This window comes from Pristis pectinata, chromosome 8 (genome assembly GCF_009764475.1).
Source record: "Pristis pectinata isolate sPriPec2 chromosome 8, sPriPec2.1.pri, whole genome shotgun sequence".
NCBI classification, from domain to species: domain Eukaryota; kingdom Metazoa; phylum Chordata; class Chondrichthyes; order Rhinopristiformes; family Pristidae; genus Pristis; species Pristis pectinata.
Window position 1 is genome coordinate 53,901,823 of NC_067412.1, and position 27,781 is coordinate 53,929,603.

A 27,781-nucleotide genomic window follows, 5' to 3' on the forward strand; every position below is an offset into this window, starting at 1 on the left:
GCCAGACAGAGGAGGGTGGTCGTGGAGGGGAACTGGTTGGGTCTGTTGTCGAGAAATAAGCGGAGAGCCTTAAAGCCTTCTTGATGGGAGATGGACGTGTACGGGGATTCAACGTCCAGCGTGAAAATGAGGTGGTCAGAGCCGGGGAACTGAAAGCTGTTGAAGTGATGGAGGGCATGCGAAATGTCACAGATGTAGGTGGGAAGGGACAGGACCAAGGGGGACAAAATAGAGTCAAGGTATGAGGACACAAGTTCAGTGGGGCAGGAGCAGGCAGAAACAATGGGCCTATCAGAGCAGTTAGGTTTGTGGATCTTGGGTAGGAGGTAGAAACAGGCGAGTAGAGGAACTGTGCAAGGTCGGAGGCTGCAGAGGGGAGAGCTCCAGAGGTGATGAGGTCAGTGATAATGAGGGAGACAATGGCCTGATGCTCCTTGGTGCGGTCCAGGTTGAGGGATAAGTAAGAGGAGGTGTCAGAGAGTTAATGTCTGGCCTCGGTAATATAAAGGTCAGTGTGCCAGACTGCAACAGCACCACCCTTGTCTGCAGGTTTGATAGTAAGATGAGGATTAGTACGAAGAGAGTGGAGGGCAGTGCGTTTAGAGGGGCTAAGGTTGGAATATGTAATGGGAGTGGTGAAGTTGAGACGGTTAATGTCCCATCGGCAGTTAGAGATGAAGAGATCCAGAGTGGGCAGAAGGCCAGGACAAGGTGTCCAAGAGGAGGAAGCGGGCTTTAAGGAGGGAAAAGGGGTCATCAGTAGAGGGTGGGGAATCCTTGCCAAAGAAGTAGGCCCAGAGACGGAGGTGACGGCAGAAGAGCTCGACATCATGGCAGGCGCAGAATGAAATGAGTGAATAAGAGCAGTTAGAGAGTAAGAATATAGACAAAAGAACTTAGCCGAAAGGTATTTTTCCAGATTTAACCTTGTGTTGATATCACTTTTATTTATAATGTTTAATACTCTGTTTCTTTCTGTGGAACAGAATGCACATCATAGTAGCTCATAGCTCCATTCCATCCCCAGTCATGAGCTCCAAACTATTGTTAAACTGATCTCACAGGATAACCTGCACATCCCTTTGTTTCAGCTCTGGTTGCTTAGTGCATCTGCAGACTTCAGAAATTCTCAAATGAGAGGTCAACATTTAAATATATTTATTCTTAGTATGCTCTTCTCAGTAAAACTGTCCTTACCTTAAGGAGTTGACAATGTCTTTTTTTCACTTGCTCCAGTCCCTGAGGGGATAGTTATCTGCCTTGCCATAGGAGACTCCAGTGTCTGGAGGCTGAAACATTAAAGGAATAGTCATTCAGTCCAGTTCAGAAAGACATGTTGCTCAGAGGAGAACTTGCAGACATTGGTGCTCTTATAATCGAACTGGTCTTGTGTTTCTCATTGGCTGAGAATTGTTTGTGGAGGATCCTTAAAAACTTTCCATTGACAGTCCACCTCTGGTCAGACCCATACCTGATGACACACTTGCCTGTTTGTCCATTGTGGTCAGCCTTACCTTCCCTTTTGTAAGGAGTAGCAGCAAACAGTCTGGAAAACAGGAAGCTTTTACTTGAGAATAGACACAATAGGAGCCATTCCTGTGAGTATCGGGATGGGAGTCACCTATCAGAGGGTGTGTTGGACATGTCCAGAGAACAGTATGTGTTGGAGATGTCCAGAAGAACCTATGCTGTTTAATCCATCACTTCTCTTTCTAGTTCCTGGTTTCAGATGTTTCCTTACCCCTCCATTTGATCCATGTTATTCACTCTCTCTAATCTCTTCTGCTGACATCACACCTGACCTCTGCTGTTACTGCCTTTCTGTGCAGTATTGGGAGAGAAGCTTCTCACTGTGAGTTACTCCACATAACTTGACTCTCTCGGTCTGTTACCCTCTCTATGCTGAATATATTGCACTAAATTATCTTTCCTGGGTTGACTTTCATAATATGTTACCATCATTGGGTTAGCTTGTTCTGTTGCTCTCATTAAGATGCCCCTTCCCTGAGAATTTCATCCGATCAGAATGATCAGAGAGAAATCCATAAGAAGTTGAGAATGCTATTTGAGAACGTAATCCTTTTACACACAACGGTAGGAAATGCCAACAAAGTATACTTGTTGTAGGGACTCTAAACCAAGAAAATACCCAAGCTGATATTTTGGAGAGTTAAAGCAACTCAGAAAAACATGAAATCAGTTTTTCAGAGGTGATCAGTTTGGAGCAAGGGAGCACAAAAATAAAAGATAGTCCCCAACAGATCAAATGTGAATTTTGGGAGTTTTCTTGCCTGATGGCGAGATTGTCTGACTAAAGATCAAAGCTCTGAGTGCAAGATTGTCCAGATGTGTTACCCTAGGTGAGGCTGAGATCTTGGAATCCAAAGATGGAACATTTCTCCTATAACACTAGGACTGGTGGATGCCACGGTGTATAGTGTGCATCACACCACAACAGATCCATGCTACATCTGCTCTGATATATTTGACGGACTGTAGAAAGGGAGATTAACTATGTGGTAAAAACAGAAATTGCTGGAAAGGGTAATCACTTCAAGCAGTGTCTGTACAGGGAAAGGTAGAATTAACTTTCTAGGGCTGACGTTCCATCAGAACCTTCGTCTATATCCCGCCTGTGCTGCACCTGATCTGGGAATATTTGACACCCGTTGTCACGACACTGGATAGCACTTGTACTTTGGATGCTTCATTGGGCACTAAAAGGGAACAAAAATTAGCTCCCAGCAAGCTTAAGTGTCTTGCAGTTTAATGACAAGTACAGAAATGTAGATTGAAACTGAAGCCATGTACAGGTCACTTTATTTCCTTTTGGGTGAAATGAATTTCCAGGTTGTGTACAGTGTAAAGGCCAGCCTGACAAAGGTGAAGCTCTGGTCAAAAAACACTTAGCAGAAGTACCTGGCATTGACTTCTCACTCAAAGCTCTGGTGCTTGAGATGAACAAGAGGCATTGGAGGGTTGTGCGGTTCCCTTCCTCTTCTCTCCCACAATGCCACCCCCTCTATCTCTCCCCCCCCTCTCTTTCTCTGTCCTTATCATAGTGACAATGCAGGAAGTGGTTAAAGTAGAAGCATTTTCAAACTAATGAAACCGAAATGACCAAATGGTGTGTTGTTATGACATGGAAGCAAGTTACTTAGTTCAGTAAAAGTAAGTACTTTGTTTTCTGTGTGCCTTTCATAATTTCTGGCCTTCACAAGGAGGATCAGAGCAAAGAAAATACTTCAGAGACATGGACACTGTTGCAGGGTAGCAAATGCAACAGGCAAATTCAGCACAATGGCTCAGAAATGGTAATATGATAATCATCAGCCACCCTATGTCGAGATGCTAGTTGAAGGATAAATGTGGGCTAGGGATCTGGAAAATCTACCTGCTCTCCTTCGAATGGTTCTAAGTATTCTTCAGGTCATACCAAAGTAAATGGTTAATAGGATAACTTTTGACTTGTACTCTGCACAAGTCACAGCACTGGCTAGAAAGGTGAATATCCCCTCACTCTAGTCCTCTTGAATGAACTGAAGTCCAACTTCATCATCAACAAATAAGGTGGTCATTGAGGAAGCACAGGGTGGTACAGGTGGGGAGTTCTTTCAAGTTTCCCATGTGTGAATAATTAGTGTATTAATTGGATCACTGAAAACCAATTGACAAGGGATGGTATTAAATCAGCATTACATCCAAGTTGGCATCACCAACAGCTGACAAAACATATTTCTTCTGTGTGTGTATGCCCATGTATATGTGTATGAGTGCTTGCATGCACATATACACCAAACAGGCTATTACAAATTTGTAGTAGTAGTATCCGTCCTACAAATATCTGCTGGCAATTTATAAACTGAATTGAAAGCAAAAAAGAACAGTATTGCACAGAGTGATTTTATAGCCACAGTCTATAATATTGTATGATGGAGACAACTAAGCTGAATACTTCAGATACAAATTGAATTCATACTTAGATGTAAGTTCTACAACAATATAAATATGTGGAAATACATGTATACACTACATAATATATTTAAAGTTTACTAACACAGTGCATATAAATATTCTCATATCAATACATAAAAGTGTTTATATGCAGCTGTTAAGAGTTAATTTGGTTTAGCACTGTTTCAAAAACTGTTGCAAACAGTGATGATGGAAATCCCAGTTAAAATGTTCATGTAAACATGTGCATTCACCTACACCGTATTAATATAGATATATAGTCATCCTTTCAGATATTTATGTCATTGTAGAGTTTACATTAAGTATGAATTCAGTTTATCCCTAAGTATTGGGCTGTATTGTATACCTCTATTATACAATATTGTACATTATGTAACACTTACTTGCCATCCCCATTAACTCTGCAAGGGACTCTCTCAGAGTCCGTCGTTCAGCCGATCCCTGCAGCACCACCAGGTGGTGCAACATTATGTCCCTCTGCAGAAGCCATTGACAATAAAATGACCTGCTGTTTTTCGCCAATACTGACATTTCTTATATCCAAAACAAGGGTTTAAAAAGGGGGGAAAAAATCATTGCATCCATCATTGTAACAGGATTTAACTTATTGAATGAACTGCCTTTTTTTTAATGCCTTCTTTGAAGTTCTGATCAGAAAGTTGTAGACCCTAAACCTCTGACTCAGAGCTGCGACCCTGCTGTGCAGCCTGAGTAAATGCATTGCACCAGATTTCACAGCGTGGTTCAGTCTGTTGCATTGTTTCATTCCAGGCACCTGCGGTTGTTGCTTTTCAATATGATTTAAAGAAAAGTTAGGGATTTCAAAAGCATTGTTCAGTTCTGGGTCGAATGCTGGATATTTCCTGGCCTGGGACTGGCAGTTTTAAATAAATCTCATTTATAACAGTGAATTTCAGACTTGTTTTAAGCAGGGCACATGTATGATGGAAAGAATAAATTAGATTGAGAAAATTAAAAACAAAACTGCAGATGCTAGAAATCTGAAATAGAAACAAAAAATCTAGAAACACTCAGCAAGTCAGGCAGCATCTGAAGTAGGAAGGAGAGAAAACAAATCAGTTTTAATGTGCAAAAATGGTGGGGAAGGGATAGATGGAACAAAAAGGAATATCTCTGGTGTGGGGCTGGGATTGCCCCACAATGGAGATAAGTTTTGGAGGCCAACCAGTTGATGGGTTAAAGGGGACAGCTATAAAGATAGGAAGTGAGCAAAAGCTATTAAATCAGGGCAGTTAGAAGGTGAGATTATAAAGAAATGTGTGAAGTTGCAAAATGCAGAGTAGTGGAACATGTTCAAGAGTTGAATGGGTGCTAATGGAGAGAGAAAAACTGAGCCAATATCACTGGTGGATGACTCAGAACAGAAACGGCCATTTCTGATACAGACAATGTGCATTGGAGGCACAAGAGACTGTGGATGCTGTAATCTGCAGCAAACAACAAACTTCTGGAAGAACTCATTGGGTCAAGCAGTATCTGTGGAAGGAAAGGATTTGTCAATGTTTCAGGTCGATACCATCAATCAGGCCAATGAAGGTGAGTTATCAGAATGTGCAGAATTTGAAAGTAAATCCAGAAGACTGCAACATGTGCAGGTAGGAAGAAGGGGTGTTTTCCTCAAGCTTACATTTGGCCTTGTTACGACAGTACAGGAGGTCACAGGTACATCAGAGTAGTAGTAGGATGGTGCAGGCAATAGGGAATGAATGCAGGAACTTCACTAACCAGTCAGCTAAGCTGCATTTTGTTTCTCCATTGTGTAAGAAGCCACTGGATTGAAGAAATGCAAGTGAGTCACTGCTTCACCTGGGAGGACTGTTTTAGTCCTTAGATGGTGGGAAAGGAAGAGGTGTTAGGACAGGGGTTGAATCTCCTGCAGTTGCATGGGAACATGCCATGAGAAGAGTAGTGGTTGGTGTGGATGGAAGAGTGGGTCAGGGAGTCTCAAAGGGAGCACTCCTATTGAAATGCTAAAAGGCAAGCGGAAGATGTGTCTGATGGTGGAATTTTGTTGGAACTGGTTTAAATATTGAAGGATGATCCATTGAATGAGGAGGCTGTTAGGGTGGAAGGTGAGGCCCTTGCCCTATCCAGGAAGAGAAGGGGTGAAAGCTGAGGTGTGGGAAATAGATAAGATGTGGTCAAGGGCTCTGTCCACTATTGTAAAGGGGAAGCCATGGTTCAGGAAGGAAATAGGCATCTCAGAGGCACCTTGTAGAAGGTGGTGGAAGTCCAGTAGACTTAATCACCTACCATCCCAGGAATCAATCTGGGGAACCTTACTACACTCCCACTAAGTTATAGAGAGAAATAGAGCATGGAAACAGGCCCTTCGGCTCATCGAATCCACGCCAACCATCATCACCCATTTTACACTGTTCCGTCATTAATCTCATTTTTTATTCTCCCCACATTCCCCCAGATTCTACACCTCACCTACATACTAGGGGCAATTAACCCACAAACTCTTGCATCTTTGGAATCTGGGAGGAAACTGGAGCATCCAGAGGACACCAATGTGGACACAGGGAGAATGTACAAACTCCATATGGATAACACTTGAGGCTAGGATTGAACCCAGGTCTCTGGCATTGTGAGGCAAAGGGTCTACCAGCTTGGCCAGGGTGACCAGGCCTGTACACAATTTCCTGGATACAATCTCACCAGGACTTTGTATAAATTTCTTTCTTCTTTCTTTTTCAATATTCTTATTAAGTTTCAAATTAATTTCAAATTAATATACATAACATTAGTGATTATACATATGGTATGAAGAGATCAGGGTAACAATAATAACAGTTAATATATATACTCACACAGAGTAAAATATATAATCTGATCCTCCCAATCTCTTACTAAGTGAGCATGATACAAAAGAATTTGAAAAGAAATTTAAGTATATGAAAAGAGAACGCCCAAATTAGAAAAAATAATAATGAACCAAAAACTTCAAAAAAAAAGGCTGGACTGATATTTCTTCGGTTAAAAAAACATTATTATATCGTTAGCTCTGCTCCTCTATATTCAAAGGTTATTAAAAGGGATTCGAAAAAGGTCTGGTTATATCATATGGAAATACTGAATAAATGGACTCCAGACTTACTCAAATTTAAGCGAAGGATCAACAGTACCACTCCTATTTTTCTAAGTTTAAACATGTTATAGTTTGAGGAAACCATTGAAATGTGGTAGGAGGTATAGGATCCTTCTATTTAAATAAAATGGATCTCTTGGACATTAATGTAACAAAAGCAATCATACGACAAGCAGAAACAGATAAGTGGCCAGAATCCGTCATTGGTAACCCAAAAGTTGCAGTAATAGGATGAGGTTGTAAATCAATATTCAATACAGTTGAAATAATATTAAAAATGTCTTTCCAATATTTTTCCAAAAGAGGGCAGGACCAAAACATATGTGTCAGGGAAGCCACCTCCGAATTACATCTGTCACATATAGGATTTATTTGGTGATAAAAACGGGCTAACTTGGCCTTAGACATATGGGTCCTGTGAACCACCTTAGACTGTATCAAAGAGTGTCTAGCACACATTGAAGTGTATAAATTTAGCAAGATACCTTTATTCTTGAACTGAAGTCGCTTTGGATTACAGGCCAACAATGTATTTCTAATTGCATTTTAAGCTGCATATTAACTTTCAGTATAGAAGGACACACAGGTCCCTCAGAATGCCAACACTTTTCAGTCTCTCACTGTTTGAAAAGCACCCCTCTTTTCTTTTCTATTTCCCTCAACCACCAAAGTGGATCTCACATTTTTCCACACTAAATTCCATCTGTGATGTCCCTGCCCATTCACACAGTCTGTTTATATCCACCCTGAAGTCTCTTTTCCTTACAAACTACACAGCAATTTGGTTTTACATTATCAGCAAACTTGGAAAAGTAACACAAGCGCTCAAGAGCCCAAATCATTGACATAGATTATAATCAGCTGGGCCCCAGTTCCACACTCTGCAGCACCCCACTAGTCAGAACCTTCCAACCTGTAAATGACCCATTTGCTCTCTGTCTGTTAACCAATACCCAATGCATGCCAGTGTGTTACACCCAACACCATATCCTCTAATTTTGTTTAATAACCTCCTACAGGGCATCTTAAGGAAGGCCTTCAAAGTTTAGATACACCATATCAGCTGTTTCACCTTTGCTTCTGCTGTTAGTTGCAACTTCTTTCTTTTCACCATGTAAATTTTGGGATCGTAGCATTTTCGTCATTCTATCTGGATTTCTTTTTATATAAAAGCCAGAAAGTTGAACCTTGAAAGCAAATAATCCCTCCACATGGATCCCAATCCAAGGGAGGCTGTGGTGAAGGGAGGAGGAAGATGGAGTAAGAGGTGGGCTGGGTGGAGGGCCAAGGTGGGGAGGTGAACTACTTGCTTAGGTTTTGTGCTGTTTCTGTCTAAGTGGAGGAGGAGTTACTACATATTGAAAGGTGAGGATAGTTTATGACTTGAAACTTTGTGCTGACTCCTTCCATGATATCACCCACCTTTCCTTTCCTGGAGTGAGGCTGCAGGGCTGGGAGGGAGAGAGTGGCTAGCAAAAGAAATATAGGTGAACTCTTCTAAACACATGTTACGGTGGGTGGTGGAATGGACTTTAGCCACCTAGGTCTGGATGCACCTATCAGATGAAACATAACTACTCTCTCACATTCCTGGCTTGAGCATTGTGGATGGGAAAATAACATGGAGATGTCAGACCGTGAACCACTCCCTGCAGAATACTAGACCCTGGACAGACTTAATATAGTTATTTATTAAATCAGGAGGGGCATAGATAAGCTAGATAGAAACAGTCTTTTTCCCGAGCTGGTGGTGGTTGGTGGAGGTTCTAGAACTAGAGGATTGAGTTTCAAGGTGAGAGGGGAAATATTTAAAGGGGATCTGTTTTTCAGGCAGAAGGTTGTAGGTATATGGAACAAGCTACCAGAGGCAGGTACAATTACATCTAAAAGGTACTTGGACAAATACATGGATAAGAAAAGTTTAGAATGATATGGGCTAAATGCAGTCAAATGGGATTAGCTTAGGTAGGCATCATGGTCAGCATGGACAAGTTGGGCTGAAGGGCATGCTTCTATGCTCTATAATATTCTAATATTGATATAACCAGCAGTCTTCTGAGCAGTGCTGACCCCCTCACTCAAACATTCCTCTGATTATGGCCCTCTTTGCTTTCCCCTCTTCATCACCCTGCTGTTGATAACATGGATTCAACTATCCAGAGAGTAATATCTCCAAATCTCTCCTTTCCATTAAGAGCATCCTTAAATCCAATCTTTCTTCAGATTTATGGCTATCTGTTCTGATACTTCTGATTCTTGAGTATGTACCTAGGAGGCATCGTGGGACATTTTAGTACATTGAAGAAGCCACATGAAAATTAGTTAGTGGTAATTTTTGATAGATGAAGGTCTTGCCCTGGTAGTATGTCAGGGTGAGATGGTTTCACTTATAAGTGAAACTATCTCATTACATGTGAAGAAGCTGGCAGCTCAGGGGGCTAAGTGGTAGCTGAAGGTCTGGTGTGAGAGTGAGGGATTCCAACCTATGGGATGCTGGCACCAGTTTGGAACAGGAAGGACCTCTAATGATGAGATGGGCTCCACCTGAATCAAGATGGAACCTGTATCCCAGTGGAATAAGGTAAAATTGGGAGATGGACAAGCCTTTAAACTAGTAAGAAGAGAGAGGGGATCTGCAAGAAATACAAACAGACAGTATATAAACTAAACAGGAGAAGGGAGCAGGGGAAGCAAGGATATCATGACAAGGGAGCAAATAGATACATAAACCAGGTGACTAATAAATGGTTAACCACAAAGAGAGAGGAAATCTAATTGAAAATGATGTAACATCTGCAGAATGGTCACACAGTGAATTAAATAGCACAGGGAGCTGGAAGCAATTGTACAATGCATTGGTGCAGAGGCAATAGGGATTACTGAGACAAGGCCACAGAAGAATCAGGGCATGGTACCAAATTGTTAGAAAAGAGATGGGACAAGGGAGGTGGAGTTGCTGTGCTTCTTAAGGATAACATATAGCAGCAGAAAAATGGAGGCAGCCATAAATAAGGCCAAAATGGAATCCATATGGATCAAGGTAAACAATAATGAACAATTAATAGACATGGTCTCCAAAAGGAAGATTTTTATTACCCAAAGAATTATGGAACTCACTCCCACAGGAAATAGTTGAAGCGTTTAAGGGAAACTAGACAAACATATGAGGGAGCAGGGAACAGAGAGAGCATGCTGAGAAAAGCTGGGAGGAGGCTTGAGTGAAGCATCAATACCAACATGGATTGGTTGGGCCAAATGTTTTTTTCTGTTCCACGATCTTGTGAGACTGACTGGTGCTTCTGTGAAATGGTTGTTAATCTCCCAATGCTTGAGGTTTAGGCCATCAAGCTCTCTTCATTATTAGAAGTAGTGTTTATTGCACTGATTGTTGTGGTGCAGACAAAGAGAACCCAATGTGTCCATACAACACCAGTGAAGAATTTTCTAAGAACAACATCAGAAACAACAACAGAAGCAGACCACTTGCCCCTCAAGCACATTCTGTAATCTGACCTTTGCTGTCAACTCTACATTCCTGTTTATTCCATAACCTTTGAATCTTGTCCAAAACTCTGCCATGACTATGCTTAAAGACTCAGCCTCTACAGCAGTCTGTCAGAATGTAGGGGTATCAAAAACATGAAGGCATAGTTTTAAAGTGAGAGGGAGGTATTTCTAAGGGGATCTGAGAGGTAAGATTTTCATACAGAAAGAGGTTGATATTTGAGACATACTGCCAGAGGAGGTAGTGGAATCAGATACAATCACTACCTTTAAGAGGCATTTAGATAGGTATTTAAGTAGGCTAGGCATGGAAGGATATGATCCCAATGTGGTCAAATGGGATTCATACATATGGGCAAAATAGTTGGCATGAATGTAGTTGGGTGATAGACCTGCTCTGTGCTGCACGACTTTATGAGTATGAATTCCTAGAATTTTCTGTCCCAGAAGGAGTTCACTTCATCTCTTCTTAAGTGGTTAACTCCCTATCTTGAGTTTATGCTTCCCGGTTACAGACTCACCCATCAGGGGAAATAGTTTCTGAGCATCTATCCTGTGAGGCCACTCAGAACCTTTATCTTTTCGCCCCATTCTGCTCAATTATTCCCTTTATCTACGCTGTTAGTTACATCCTTAAAGAACTCCAATACATTTGCTAAACATAATTTCCCTTTCCTGAAACCATACTGACTTTGCAAAGTCATGTTACCCTTTTCCAAGTGCTCAGTTATCTCTTACTCACCACGATACAGAGCAAAGTCATTCAGCCCACTGTCCATACTGGCTTCCAGAAGAGCGATCTCATCAGTCCCATTTCCTCTCTCACACACCCTTTAACTCCTGTACTTTCTGTTTTTGCTTCTTACATGCCAATCAACCTGCCCACATGACTTTGGGTTGTGGAAGGAAACCCATGCAGACATAGGGAGAACATGCAAATTCCACAGTCAGGATTGAATCTAGGTCATTGGAGCTATAAGGCAGTGGTACTAACTACTGCACCACTCTGAAAGAAAATGCCAGCTTTTCCCATCTGATACTCGGAAGTTATTGGGGGTAGTTCACTGTTATTTACTTTCCCTCTTGAATCAAAGAACCTTTATCTTTTCGCCCCATTTCCTCTTTGTCACTCTGGTGGAATCTTGCCAGGCTCCAGGGAACTACAGAGGATCCCAACCTGCATCCCCACATTGCTACATATCCCAACCCACATACCCAATATTTCTGCAGCCATCTCCTTCACAACCCAAGGGCGCAGCCATGAGTCCTTGGAGATTTGTCAACTTCAGTTCTATAAGTTTGCCCAGTAGTTATTTTTTTCCAGTGGTATTAATTATTTCAAGTTTCTCTTCTCTTTCACCCTTTGGAAATTAAGACAAGCCTCACCCAGCCTGCTGTGTGGGGTCATTGAAATGTGCCTGTGACTTGCTATTTTTAGCTAAAGTTGACACGCATCAGTGATTGTTACTGATATCCTGCTAACCACAACCCTGTTTCTTTTATGAATGATTACAAGCTGCTCAATGAAGATGGAAGTCAAGTAATTTGATATTTTGAGTGAAGGAAGTGGTTTTATTTAATCAGCTCCACCCCACTTTCTCAGAACTTGCAACCTATTATAAGATACAGCAAAATCATTAACAAATGCTCTGTGTTATGGTGGCACTTGCTCAGAGCTATGGTGCCTCTTAAACAAACTAAACGTTGTGTGCCACATCGAACAATGCCATTGGCCATCAACTCTCACTAGCCCTCCCCATATTTACACTGACCTGTCCTGAGCCAATGCATACAAACATTGAAAGCAATAGAAGGGGTGCACCATTCGTGCCTGCTCTGACATTCAGTAAGACCATGACTGATCTTATACCTTAGCTCCACTTTCTTGCATGAATTATGTCCCTCAATTCCTCTAAAATCCAAAAATCTATCAGTCTCTCACTTCAATATATACTCAGTGACTGATGCTCCACGGGCCTCTTATGTTGAGAATTCCAGTGATGGGTGAAGATATTTCTTTTCATATCTGTCTTGAATGGCCAACCTCTTATTTTGAAATTGCGACCCTCAGTTCTAGACATCTCACCAAAGGGAAAGAGCAACTCTCCATCTACTGCATCGAGTCTGTTGTGAAATCTGTAATTTTTAATGACATCACCTCTCATCCTTCTCACTCTAGTGCTTAAAGGCACCACTGCATAATCTCTCCTCATACACGGTCCTCCAATCCAGAAAAGAAGCTGCTGAACCTTTATTGCAAAGGTATCTTTCCATGGGTAGGGAGACCAGATTATGCACAATACTCTAGGTGTGGTCTCACCAAGGCCTCTGTAATTTTTGTAACACATCTTTACTCAACAGGTCTTGAAATCAAGGACAAGGCACCATTTTCCTTCCTAATTGCTTGTGGGACCTGCACTTTAACTTTCAGTGATTTGTGTTCGAGGATAACCATGTCCTTCTGAACACCAACACCTTTTATTCTCTCCTGATTTAAAAATACTCTGCTTTTCTATTTTTACTACAAAGTGGATGACTCATAACATTCCACTTTATATTCTATCTGCTGTATCCATCAGCCTCCTTGCATCCTCCTCACATCCACTTAATGTTGTATCATCACCAAACACGGATTACACTTGGTTCTGTTAACCATATCATTGATATAGATTGTGAACAGCTGCGGCCCTAGCACTGAACCCTGTTGCACCCCAGCAGTCACAACCTCAACCCAAAATGTTTATTCTTCCGTCCATGAACCAATCCTCAATTCACACCAGTATATTACTCACAATCTCATGAGTTCTAATTTTGCTTATGAACTCTCAAGCAGCATTGTGAAAGTCCAAGTCCACTGCAACCACTGATACCCCCTTATCCATTCCGCGAGTCTATGGAGGTCAAAACCAACAGATCTGTCAAACATGATTTCCTTTTCATAAATCCACATTACCTCTGCTCATTCAGTTTATTATCTTCTACTGTTTGGGGGACTTCCTACAACTCTGACCAAACTTTTCCACCCTGACCAGTTTTTTAGCTACACACTAAATCCACTTCCTGATTTTCTGAACTAAGATCCTTTCTCCCTACTACTTTTAACCTTTCCTTTATTATCACTCCTACCTTTCCTTGTTTTATATTTTACCTATCTCTCTCAGAAGCTAATTATCCCAGAATAGTTAATTTACTTCTTATGCACTTTGCCACCACATCTCTGTAATGACTGTTAGCTCATAACATTTTCTATGTGTGGCATTAGTTCCACTGTCTTGTTATAAATGTTATAAGTAAAGAACCTTTAATTTTGTCTTTGCATCATTTTCCCTGCTCTGACTCAAACTGGAGGTACAGTTTCACGTTTGTCTGCACTGGCCTTTCCTAATAGATTATGATCATCATTACCCATTTTGCTACCCACTATATTGTCTTGACATTTCTCTTTAACTTTCCAAGCACCCCCTGACCCAAGCTCACCCCCATCCCATGTTTAGTTTAAAGACTTATCTATAACCTAGTTACCTGATTCGCTCGTACACTGGTCCCTTCCTGATGCAAGTGAAGGCCATCCCATTAGAAGAACTCCCGCTTTCACCAGTACTGATTCCATTATCCCATGAATTGAAACCCATTTCTCTCATACAGGTCCTTGAGTCATACATTCAATTCTCCAATCTTATTGAACTGATCCCATTCTGCACCTAGCTCAGATGATAATCCACAACTGCCCATACACCAGGATGGGATCTCCTTGCTAGTGCTATGTCATTTGTTCTCACATGGACCATAATGACAGGGTCTTTCCCATCCAACTGCAAACTCCACACAGACAACACCCAACATCAGCATTGAACCCAGACCACTAACTGCTGTTCCACTAGTTCTGAGTCAATTGACTTCAATTAATGGATTCTGTCTGATTATCCAATTAACTGCAGACTACTACTTTGCATTCTTTCAGCTACAACAGCATCTTCCAATTTATATAACAGCTTCAATGACTTGGGCAAATCCGGACAGCTTCCATGTGAGCCTGTAATGAGGGAATCTTGTGTCAGCTGCAAAGGACTGAGCTTGCAATTTCCCATTTTATATATTTTTAGGTATTTTTAAAATTATACCATCTTATATTTAGCATAAGACAGTATGATTACTGTATTTTGAGTATAATTACAGTTTAAATATAACTAAATTTAAATGTAAGATTTAAAAGAATATAGTATGGATTAATAAAAACAAGAACAAACTGAGCCAGAAGTTATTCAATGAAGCAGAATGAAGGTTTCACTCCACTCTGTGCTACACAGAGGAAGTAGGTTGAAAGCCCAATTGCTAAACGTGGGCTGGGCAGTGTTCAGATGTTTTTTCAAGTCCTCCAGGGTACCACGTGTATATAGGGAGAGGAAGTAAGGGGAGCACAGTGACACGAAACAATGCATGTTACATGCCTTGATGTTGCTTGCAAAAAGCATATCCATGTGTTCAAGGCCCACGTGTATCACAGGCCCTCAGTCTGAGACAATGTGTAACCTGAGAGCACTTTGTGCTGAAAAGAAACAAGCTCCACCAAGACAGTCTAATGCATGAGTCTCCTGGCAGGTAGGTCATAGAACGGTACAACATTTACAACACAGAAGGAGGCCATTTGGCCCACTGTATTTGTGCTGTTTGAAGAAGACCTCCCCAGCTGACTCCAACTTTCCAGCACTGAGTCTGTAGCCCTGCAGGCATGTCTCCTCAAGGACACACCAAAGTGCTGTTTAAATGTGAAAAGGGTTTCTGCCCTTCACAAACTTTCAGGTGGTGACTTCCAGACACTCCCCCCTCCCCCCACACCATCTGGCTGGGAAATATTTTCTTCATCTATCCTGTAATCCTTCCACCAATTGCTTTAAGTTTTTACCTCCTGTTTTTGACCCTTCATTATGGGCAATAAATAGGACCTTCCTATTTATTCCTTCTTGATCTCTCATAATTTAATACAGTTTGCTAATTCTCCCCTCAGCCTCCTCCATTCCGATTGAAAACCATCTCAGTCACTCAAACCTTTACTCAGAGCTGCAATTTTTCAGTCCTGGCAACATCACCGCAAATCTCCATTGCACGTTCTCCAGTGCGAACTCACCTCTGATGTAGTGTGGTTACCAGAACTTTACACAGTGCTCAGGCTGTGGCCTATCTAATGTATCAATTTCTTCAAGAGTTTTGCTTAGTGTTCCATCCCAACAACTCACCTCCGACCCTCACTACCTGTTGTGCTTCTGACATCTCATTTTCTGATATTCCACCCCTTGAAGTCACTTCCACTACCAAAGCACCTGTGGGTCCCCCAGCCTCTCCCACCCCTTCACTATGCATCTGTGACCACTTCAGGGTCTGATCCCTCTGAACTCTTGTCTTTGCACTCTCCCAAGCATCACCTTGCCATACCTCAGCCCAGAGCCATTCCCCTCAGGAGAACAAATGGGGTACAGTTCACTTCACAGACGTCCACATTCAAGGCCTGATCCATTGTCTACTTTACCTTGTATATGACAGAATATTGGTGCCATGGGGCCCTATCTGCAGATTACATGAAGTTCCACTCAGTACTATTTTACCCTGTCTCCTGAGGCCAAAGTTTTTCGCTGATGTTTGTCAGCACGCACCTCAGTGAGAATTGCTGGAGTATTGAGCTGCTGTGTCATAGCACCAGAGATCTGGGTTTGATTTGGACTTCGGATGCTGTCTATGTGGGGTTTGCACGTTCCTCCTGTGACCACATTGGTTTCCTCCAGGTGCTCTGGTTTCCTCCTATATCCCAAAAATGTACATGTTGGCCACTATAAATTGCCCTGGTGTTTAGGCAAGGGGTGGAATCTGGGGTGAGTGGAAGAGAATGTGGGTAGAATATAAAATGGGATTGATATATGATTAGTGTATGTGGCTGATTGATGGTCTTTGCAGACTCAGTAGATCTCTGTGTATCTCTCAATGAACCTATACTGTATATGTAGGTGGGGAACTGAGTGATTAGCTAGAGTGTACACAAGCAGTTGATACCCTAGTGACAGATGCTGCTTTTCTTGTTTTATATGTACTATCTTGTTTTTACACTGTTTCACCTGCCTTTTTGCTGCCAAACCTTGTGCATGGTAGCAGCAGTATTTCTGACTTTACAGGGTTAACCCACTGCATACTTCTGTATATTGCCCACCTGACATAACTTACAAGGTTAAGATCCCTCATCAAATGATGTCTCAATTTACTGCAGTCCTCCGCAGTCTTACCCATGTGGCTGACTGCTGTCTGGGCCACAGTACTGTGTATGGAAAGTTCTGGAGAACCCTTGAATAAACTAGGCAAACTTTGTCTCAGCTCCCTGTGTTGCACATGTATAATACTGCACTGCAATGGGCTTCTTTAGAACTTACGGACTTGTAAAGAACACATTCTGCAAATGTAGATTTATAAATCCTGGAACTTTGATTCCACTGCATTCGGAAGACAAACATCTCTCTCCCTCTCTTTACCCTGCTCCATCTTCCCTATTCCTTCCGCGTATTTGAGCAGGCTATTTTAAGAGCATATTTGCACTGTAATTAGACAAGCCTGTGACAGTAACCTGACCCCTCGTACTGCCACAATCTCCCTGCATTCCTCTGTCTCCTCCTCCTATTACGTCAATTATCTCACCCAGCAGGTCTCCCCACTCTTTCCCAACAACCTCTGTTCTCTTCCTGAAAGCCTATCCCTCATGTATCAAACAACTTCCTCATTACCCAAATTTTAGGTGCAGAGGCCCAGCCCCTTTTGGTTGTGTGTAAACCAATTGGCTCAGAGATCCAAGGCTGGAAATTTTGTGAAGTGTTTTTTGATTCTCCGCGCAGCACTGCCAACAGACAGAAGCACGTCCATGCATCGACACATGCACAGGGACTGCCTTACCACACGTTCCAACCTTTGCTAGAGTCAATCACACTCTCTCACAGACACAGGGAGCACACAGCACCCTGAGTTAGAGCTCAGCCTCTCACTCTCACCTCCACAACATACTCCTGACAGACACACTAACTCTCATCCAGATGCCTGGGCTGCATGGTCCCATGAGTTTACCTCCCTTCTAACAGAATCCTGAACCCACCAGCACACACACACACACACACTTGCCTGCCACAGACATACTTTGTGGAGGATTTAACTCAACTGCTGCTGGCCCTAAGGGCAAGAAAGAAGGCTGCGCTTCTAATTGATGTTGGAGACAAGCTGTCAGCACTTAGATGGACAACATGGACTCTCCAGTTTACAGGTTCAGTGTTTGTTTTTCATTTGCTTTGTGAAAGATAATTATGCAAAGGAAAGGAATTAACGTGCATTGTTTCTGAAAATGATTTCACTTGTGACAGGCGGGCAGAGTCAATTGATTGTAAAATGAGGAAATGAGGGCAAAGCAAAGGTGCTGACATTTCATTCTGCTGTTTGCTTTCAAATGTATTTTCTATCAGGAGGGAGTTATAGAGATGTAGTTGAAAACTGGTATGTTTTAAGGCAATAAGTTTGTAGCAGTGCATTTTAAATTCTGAATTGCTGTTGAAGATGACTGTAAGGACTTCAGGATGATGAGAGAACTCCCACGTTTAAAAGTTGGAAATGAATGTAAAAGGTATTTTGTCATGTGGTTTTTGTGATGTGGCAGAATATTTTAGGGCTTATTCTATGCAGACCCAGGGAATGGAAGTTTCAGCTCCTTGTGAACTGTGATATAAACAGAAATTGCTGGAGGAACTCAGGCAGCATCCATGGAAAGAGAGATATTTCATGTATCAGGTCTGAGACACTTCATCAGAAATGAGAAAGAGTGAGAAAAAAACGTGTGAAACAGCAATATGTGCTTGATCAAATCCCTTCACCACCTGCTACTTGTCTGCTGAGAGCATTAAGTAAACCTTATTGCCCTCCTTCATTGCTAGGTTCTATGGGGAAGGAATGCAAGGAGGTTTCACACCATGTAAGGCTGGAGTTATACAGTAGAACAGGTGAATGGCCTGCTGCTTATTAATGCAGGGGAATGGCAGGAAATGTATGTTAGTGTGGGAACATCGATCCACAGACTGTGTCTACCTTCCCTAGTTACTGACTTTTGCTGTGCCAAACCGCACAAACTCATTATGCTGATTGAAACTAACTTGATCTTCTGCACTCGTATCCACTCAGTCAGTCATCCCAATAGCCCAGCCATCTCTCTCTCTCTCTCTCTCTCTCTCTCTCTCTCTCTCTCTCTCTCTTAGTCATCTGCTGCTGGAATCATCCTCTGCCCCTTTGTTCCTTCAGATGCAAACATTCCAAATCTTTTCTGACTGCCCTCCAATCTTCCAACTTCCACAAACTTGGAATCATTCCTAACTCTTGCTGCCCATATCATAATGCACAGAACCCTTCACCTGCCACCTTTCTGCTTGCTGCTCTGCATTGACTCCTATCCAGCAGAACATCAGTTTAAAAATTCTGTTAATGACCCTCTGGAATGTCATGGAACATACCAATTTTCTTTTTGTTCACTCACTTGTCAGGGTCTGGATTACAGTGATAAGGCCAGCATTTATTGCCCATCCATAATTGCTTTTGAGAAGGTGCCAGTGAACCACCTTTTGTGAAGTGCCACAGTCCTTCTGTTAAAGTTGGCCCCATGGTACTGTTGGGCAGGGAGTTCCAGGATTTAGGAATCATCCAGTGATGGTGAAGGATCACTATAGTGTGTGAGTTAGAGGGGAACCTGTTAGAGGTGGTGTTTCCCCTTATCTGCTGCCTTTGTCCTTCTTGATGGTTGAGGTTGCAGGTTTGGGAAGTGCTGTTGAAGTAGTCTGGCAAGTAATTACAGGGCATTTTGCAGGCAGTACACACTGTACCCATTGTGCAGTAGCAGAGAATGAATATTGAGGGGTCATTGAGGGGGTGTCAGGTTGATTTGTCCTGGAAGGATTTGAGCTTCTTGGGAGTGAACTGGAGATGCACTCCTCCAGTCAGGTGGACAGTATTCCATTTCACTCCAAACTTGTGCCTTGTAGATGGTGGAAAGGATCTGGAAAGTCAGTTGGTAAGTCAAGTCATAGGATACCCAATATCTGAACTTCTCTTGTGATCACAATGTTTATTTGTCTGGTCTGCTCAAGTTTCTGGTCAATGGTGACCCACAAGATATTGATGGTGTGAACAGGACATTGATGGAGACCCAAAGACATTGATGGTGTGGGTCAGTGATGAAAGTGCCATTGTATTTCAAGGGTAGTACCTGGCACTTTTGTGGTGCAGAATGCATGCTGTCATTATTTTTGCTTGCATATCCTAGGAGGTTTGTGTTCAAGTCCCCAGTCCAGACACCTGAGTACAATTATCTAGGGTGACACTACAATGGAAGAGAAATATCTTTTCCATTAGCCATCTAACCAAGGCCCCAGCTGCGCTCTCCAGGTGTTGTATGATGTGTTGTAGAATGGGTTTGTTTGGCATGGGCTGCTGCAGTGCAATGTGTTGTATGGTGTGGTATTGTGTATTGTGGTACAGCAGATAGTGAGTGGAAGATGTTCTGGGTATCCAGCTTCTAGTCCATAGCCATGACAGGCATTGTCAGGGTCATGTGTGGCTGAAATACCCAAGGCCCCACCCTGCTGAAGGCAAGAATGAAGGAGAGCATATCAGGGACAGTTGGACAGGTACATAGATAAGAAAGGTTTAGAAGGTTATGGGCCAAATGCTAGCAAATAGGACTAGCTTGGATGTGGACCTGGATCGGCATGGAGCAGTTGGGCTAAAGGGCCTGTTTCTGTGCTGTATCACTATATGACTCTATGACTCTGGCAGAGAGGCAGTCAGTGCCTTCTGGAAGGAAAGCTTCAAAGAACTCCTCAGCTGAGACTGTCTTTAATGTGAGTGGCCTTAGCTGCATCTCACAATGATGATAAAAAGTCCACAAGGTGACAACTCCAGGGAAAGTGCAGGAGGCAGCGCCAGCCACTATTTATGTGTTTTTTTAACCTCACAGAAGTCTTTGACTCTGTCCACTGAGAAGTCCTGTGAGCATCCTTGTCATTGTGGCTGCTCTCAGAAATTCATCTCCACTCTATGTCTGCTGCATGATGGCATGTAAGCTGTGATTCTAAGCAATGGGTCCACTGTTGATCCCACCCCAGAACAGACTATGGTCAGCTGAGGCTCTGTCATCTTTCTGACATTTTTCTCAACATTTCTTGCCAAAGTACCACACCTCACCTCCAACAAACTTAACACTGGCCCGGAGCTAATTTACAGGATGAACAGAAAACTGTTCAATGTCCAATACCCCATTCTGGAGACTTGTGCATCGTGACCCATTGGACATACACCATCGTGGATCCCCAGAAGAAATGGAAGTTGGCTCAGGTGACTGTCATGGCACATGAGTGGGGTCTTCCACTCATTATCTGCTGTACCACAACACAGAATGCCACACCATACGACACATCACACTGCAGCAGCCCATGCCAAATAAACCCATTCTACAACACATCAGCAAAACCAAGAGCACCTTGCACCCAGTCACCAGGTTCCTACCTGTCATCGAGAAGGACACTGCTCCCATAGTATCAACTTTTGTTGACCTTGCCTATGCACTCCAGCCAATTCTTGCCGCATGCTGTGGCTCCTCCAAACCAGATCAACAGCACCTTCAGGTTGTCAGACTTGTTGGTGAAGGGGGACAGAAGTTCGGTTTGGCCAGTTGTCAAATAGTATGGCCTCGCTCTTGCTGCAGTTGACTCTGGTCCCCGAAGCCAGTTCAACCTAATGGTAGATGCTGATTAATCTGTCTGTGTACATGAGGCTTTTTCTGAATGCCTCCACTGCCTGGCATTGTCACCCTTCTTATGCCTGCATCCTTCCTGATGGATTCAGCAAAGGGTTCAATGCAACACACAACCAAGCAGGACAGAGTGGGCAACTTGTCTGACTCCATTACTTCTGATGCCGGAGAATAGAGTGAGGCAGTGAAACAGGAGTGAGACTGAGTAAATACAGGCCTCACTGAATCTGATCCATATTATGCTCTTAATGAGCTTGTAATTGGTCATTCTAGATGTTCTCATCAAGTACTGAAAACTTTATAGCTCCATTACAATCTAATATAACCCCTGTGTGCACAACCCATTGTTGAAACTGGACTTTCAGAATTCTCTCCAGAAGCACTTCCATCCCTTCTCCTTTGAGTTGCTGCTTCAAGCCTACCGTTTTGACCAAGATTTCAGACACAAGTACAAATGTGTCCTCAGTTTGGTGTCACTTTTTTGACTTGGAATATTAAAGGAGCTCCATAAATGTGCATTGTTGTTTTTACAATAGGAATTCACAGAATATTCCAAAGTTCTCATTGGGAATGTGCCCTCCCTGATATTCATTCATTTAAACAGCTACATTCCAGCAGCCAAGAAATTGCCATATGAAGGCGGAAGACGGTTATCAAAGAACTTCTCAAATCTGTTTTTGGAACTTTCAGGGTTATTTTTAGTAAGTTTTTTCTGAGGCGTCTGCCTCTGGAGCTCCATTTTTAGTTGTCTCAATTCTGATTAAAAAGACACGAGAAAGCATTGGAAGGCAGGTTTGTGGAGGATCACTCATTAACCCACCACACCCACCACTGCTATCTTGGTAATGCTGGCATGATAAATGCCTTGAAGCTTTCCCTTTACAATGCGGTTAAGCTATTTGTCTTCTAGCCAATGACTGCTTTGCTTAGCTCATGACAGCAGCTCCAAACTTCCCTCCTTCAGGCACCTTTTAAGCTGCTTAGAGGAAATCTAGGGTCACCTTTTTCAGCCTTCAGATCAGATCGTCACCCAGACTAGAGTTTCTGTTCACCCATGGGCATCCTGCAGCAGAATGTGTGGGCAATATATTACTTATTGTAACCTCATCCCCAATGTCTGTTCACATCAATGATTTAGAGAAAGGAGGAGCATGCATTCATATAGGACATCTAACCACTTCAGAAAGTCAAAGAAGACTTTGCAGCCTAGCAAGTACATTTTACATTGTAATTACTGTTATAATGCAACAAATTAATTAGCCAAAAACTGTGTAGCTAAAATCTAAATGAACAATGAAATGAATGCCCAAGTAATTTTAATTTTTTGGTTGAGATATTATATTGCTCTCATTGAGCAGCACCTTAGGAACTTTTAGTTATAATTGAGAGGACAAATGGGCCCTCAGTTAAAGTCCTGTCTGCAAGATGGCACCTCCACTGTATGACATCCCTTCAGAACTACACTGTGCCTGGGCTGTATGCTCAAAGTGAGAACATCATGATTCCAAAGTTGATGGGGAAGTGAGAGGAAAAATGAGAAGAGAGGCATAGTGTAGATGGATGGTTGATGGTTGGGGCAGACTCAGTGGGCCAAAAGGCCTGTTTCTGTGCTGTGTGACTCCATGATTCTCTGACCTGAAAGCGCATGTTTAAGCAGAGTGTGGAAGGGTGTGGATTTCCTGCTTTCATCTTATTCACCCACTGTGAATCACCCACTGCTCCTTATGCAGGGGCACAGAGAGGCTGTTTAAACACGATCTATAGAGTCTTACAGCGTGGAACAGGCCCTTCAGCACATCTACTCTGTGCCCATACTAAGCCTACTCTGATCCCATTTTTCCTCTTACGTTCCCCACCAACTCCTCCACCCCACCCATCCTGCTAAATGAGGGACAATGTACAGCAATCAATTAAGCTACCAACCCACATGTCTTTGTGATGTGGGAGGAAACCAGAGCACCCAGGGAAAACCCATGCAGTCACAGGAAGAGTAACATGCAATATCCACACAGACAGCAACAGACGTCAGGACTGAACCCATCTCTGGAGCCATGAGGCAGCTACACTAACCACTCATGTATTCTATCGTCCCTTGGCCATCCTTGACTGCATTCCAAAATTTTCCCAGTCCTTGGTTGACTTCTCTTTCTGGTAACATTAGATCAAAGGCAGAGGTTATTGTTAACTTTTCTTGTTTTCCCATACTCCTGTTGAAGTATTAACCAACCAGAGGTCTCCTGGCTGTCAATACCTGCTTCCTGCCTCAGTAAATGTATGCAGGCCATCTCTGGGTTATGAACAACCTACTTATGGACAACCCTACTTTCAAATTATCTCCCACAATATTATTAAATTACAAAGTCTGACTTAAGTACATACATTTATTCCTACAAATGGCAGTACCAGTTTCCTCTCTCTCTCTCCACTTTTAGAAATTGTTCTTTCTTGTCAGTCTTATGTGCTTTTCATGCCATTCATTACAATACTGTGAAGGTATGGTTACCATATCAAGTAATTCTATGTATTTTCTGACTTACTGACAAAATCAACCATAAAACCATAGAACAACACAGCACAATACAGGCCCTTCGGCCCACCATGTTGTGCCGACCTTCAAACCACTCCTAAGACTGTCTAACCCCTTCCTCCCACATATCCCTCTATCTTAAATTCCTCCATATCTCTTGAACATCTGTAAAACAGAACCCAGTCATTACCTGGGGATGGCCTGTACTCTGGGGAGCTATGGTACACAGTGTCATTCAAACATCTTTACCACGTCTGATTATGTTGGAATCAAATACTTCTGCTGAAGTGCTTGGAGACCTTCTGAGGCATCACTTTCTGGGGCAGAGGTGTTTGCCTACCATTTTTACATTGTTGGGGTAATCCCACACTCCAAGAGAGAAAGCCCTGCTCAGGACTCTCCTGCTTCAGCTAAAGTCCCAGCTCTCAGTGTTCCTGGCTATGTCCTCCCCCACCAGACGGCAGAGGAGCAGAGATGCTGGCACCATTGTACACATCCATCATGTTTCACCATAGGAAGGGTGGGGAGAACAAAGGGACAATTATGTTCTTCACTCTCTCCTGAAGATCTCAACCCTATTGGTATTGGTATTGGTTTATTATTGTCACTTGTACCCAGGTACAGTGAAAAACTTGTCTTGCAAACCAATCGTATGGGTCCGTTCATTACACAGTGCAGTTACACTGAGTTAGTACAGAGTGCATTGATGTAGTACAGGTAAAAACAATAACAGTACAGAGAAAGTGCAGTGCAATAAGGTGCAAGGTCACAACAAGGTAGATCGTGAGGTCATAGTCCATCTCATTGTATAAGGGAACTGTTCAATAGTCTTATCACAGTGGGGTAGAAGCTGTCCTTAAGTCTGGTGGTATGTGCCCTCAGGCTACCCGAAGGAAGAAAAGAGAGAATGTCCCGAGTGGGTGGGGTCTATGACAGACATTCCCTCTGTTCTCTCTACCCCTGCGCCTTCTCTGCAACTTAAAACATGGTTTCATTTTTAACTTTTCCTGGTAATGAAGAAAGGTTGTGGACCTGAAACATTAGCTCTGTTTCTCTCCCCACTGATGCTGCCTGATCTGCTGAGGATTTATAATGTTTTCTTATTCTATTTATCAAAAGGATTCCAGTGATAAAGGACTTTCATTCTCTGAATGGATGGCTCTGTCCTTGGGTCAGAAAAGGTTGAAAGGAGATTTGATAGAGATACTTGAATCATGAAGGGTGTAGATGGAGAGAAACTGTTCCCATTGGTGGAGGGATAAAGAACCGGGGGGCATAGAATGAAGATAATTGGTAGAAGAACCAAAATTGACACAAGGAAAAATTATTTTATGCAGTAAGTGGTTGGGATCTGGAATGCACTGCAGGGTGGGAGTGGTGGAGATAGATTCAATTGTATCATTCAACTGGAAGCTGGATAAGCATTTGAAAGCAAGGAATTTGCAGGACAAGCCAGTGGGACCTGCTGGATTGATCTTGCATTAAGCCTGTACAGGCTAGATGGGCTGAATAGCTTCCTTCTGTGCTGTAAACATTCCATGATTTTACCATATGAGTTATGGAAATCTGTTGCCTGGTGTCCCATGGAAGTGACCCAGAGAAGGGAGCAGGGCTCTTGGGAGGGAAGGTACGACAAGGTGGTAAATCAAGTTCGTAGACTCACTTCCTGAGGGCTTCTGCTGAGGAAAGAAAGTTCAATCTCACTGTTGTGTCCCGTGAACTTCTGGGGGTGGGGAAGAGACACTGCCCAATGTTCCACATCCCAAGAATCATGAATTGGCCCACCACAGTCCAGAGCTCCTGTGCCTGGCTCTAGCTGTCTACAGCCTCCATACAATGGTGCAGTTTCCCACCACCTTCCACATTCCCCCACTACTCTCTCCTCCATCTCTTGCTGCAAAAGTGCTTTCAGCTACATTCTCAGTATACCTGACCTGGAGTTCAGTGCTGATATTTCTCCCTTTATCTCTCTTTGATAACTTGATGTGGGCTTATTATGGGTGGTTACAAGGTTTCTTGAAGGACGTGGGACTGCAGGTCACATTTCAGATATCCAGTAGCACTCGCTAATCAGCCTTGTAGTGTTAGTTACCAATGTCTTCCTTTTTCCATCCAAATGGTTGGAACACGTATCACCAAACCATTGCTTTCTCTGGGTCTGTTGGGTCTGTTAATTTCTGTGTGAAAGATTAGATAGACAAAGATCTAGCACTCAGCTATTTGAACCCCAGTGCTTTCTCAAAACAGTGAGTTGTGATTGTGATTTGCTGCTTTACATTTAAGTTTAGTTTGACTGAATGCAAACATAATGGAAAAAGGTGAGAGCAAATGATTCAATTTAATGTCTCTTATGATTGAGCAATGTAAGTAAAAGTGTGAAGAGATGCAAAGCTGCTGACTCACTAGAAGCTGTTTAGCAATGTCGCACAAAGTGTTGGCATTATTGTTGAATCACCTCCTGGATCCGTCAGTTTCACTCTGAAGTCATGCATTAACCCCTTGTGATGAGGAAAGGCAGTCCAATTATTTTATTTTAATTCAGTCAGTTACTCTAGTCAGCACCTGTTTTGCATGCTAGCAAGGGGCCAAGGCCATGATCTGTTTCCCATTGCACTCTTGATGCCACTGCTCCTCCCTGCCGGCTGTGTTTCTTGGGAACACTCTGAGGTAGATCTTTGCACAAATAGATGAAGCTGAGTGTGGCTCATAAACTGGGGTTTATGCTGGTGGTTTGACTGTTGAGATTTGCAGCAGAAAGACTTAACCATTGAATAGCAGCTGTGGGACTCAATAGTCCTTTGCACAGCCCTGTGTGCTTTATATTTGTCTCACTACCAACTTCTGTGCACCTGGTGCATTTTGTGTAAAGTATCTCTACCCAGGCTGCCCCCCAGCTGGATATTGTGTGAAGATGAAGTTGGATGTATGAAGGGTCAAAGCCAGCCTGTCGGACAGCAAGTAGGAGCTTCACTCTCTATGTTTCTGTTTGAAAAGTATACATTTTGTTTTGTTACGGCGAAACATCAAGGCACAGAACTATACCAGGCCAATGTTCAGGATCTTCTCATTACCAGAATCCAAGATGTCTACACAAATTGTTTTGTTCTGTGTGGACCAAACCTAATGCTGTAACCGACCTGTGCTGTACTTGCCCTGGGGTGGGGGTGGGGCGAGGTGTCTGACTGGCTAGTGCAGAGGGAGCCTTCCCCTCTATTTAACCTGTGATGTACTTGTCTTGGGAGTGTATGACAAGACAGTGCAGAGAGAGTTATACTCTGTATCTAACATAGAACATAGAACAGTATAGCACAGGCCTTTTGACCCACCTGGTGTGCATCGACCATGATGCCAATCTAACTAATCCTATCTGCCTGTACATGGTCCATCTTTCTCTATTCCCTGCCTGTTCATTAGTCAATCTAAATACCTCTTAAACATTGCTATCTTATCTGCATTTACCACCTCCCCTGGCAGCACGTTCCAGGCATCTACCACTCTCTATGTACAAAAAAACTTGCCTCACAAATTTCCTTTTAACTTTCCCTCTCTCATCTTAAACCTATGCCCTCTAGTTTTTGACATTTCCAACCTGGGAAAAAAGACTCTGACAATCTACCCTATTTATGCCTCCCATAATTTTATCTACTTCATTTAGGTAGCCCCTCAATCTCCAGTGCTCCAGATCCAAGCTTGTCAATCCTCTCCTGATAGCTCATACTCTCCAATCCAGGCACACTGTGGTGAACCTCTTCTGCATCCTCTTTAAAGCCTCCACATCTTTCCTGTATTGTGGTGACAAGTCTGCATACAATACTCCAAATATAGCCTAATAAAATATTATACAGTG

General features: G+C 42.7%; 1 protein-coding gene across 4 annotated transcripts in view; it reads left to right on the plus strand.

The window, feature by feature from the left end:
* Positions 1-27,781, plus strand: part of si:dkey-172j4.3 (diacylglycerol kinase eta) — a 148,969-nt gene that overhangs the window by 45,406 nt on the left and 75,782 nt on the right. The window contains exon 1 of one of the 4 annotated variants that reach the window (XM_052022124.1): positions 17,565-17,882. The exons of the other annotated variants lie outside the window; for them this stretch is intronic. Coding sequence (XP_051878084.1) covers positions 17,826-17,882 — 57 coding nt within the window. The 5' untranslated portion in view covers positions 17,565-17,825. Of the gene's footprint in view, positions 1-17,564; positions 17,883-27,781 lie in introns of those variants that run through there. 4 annotated transcript variants of the gene reach the window in all.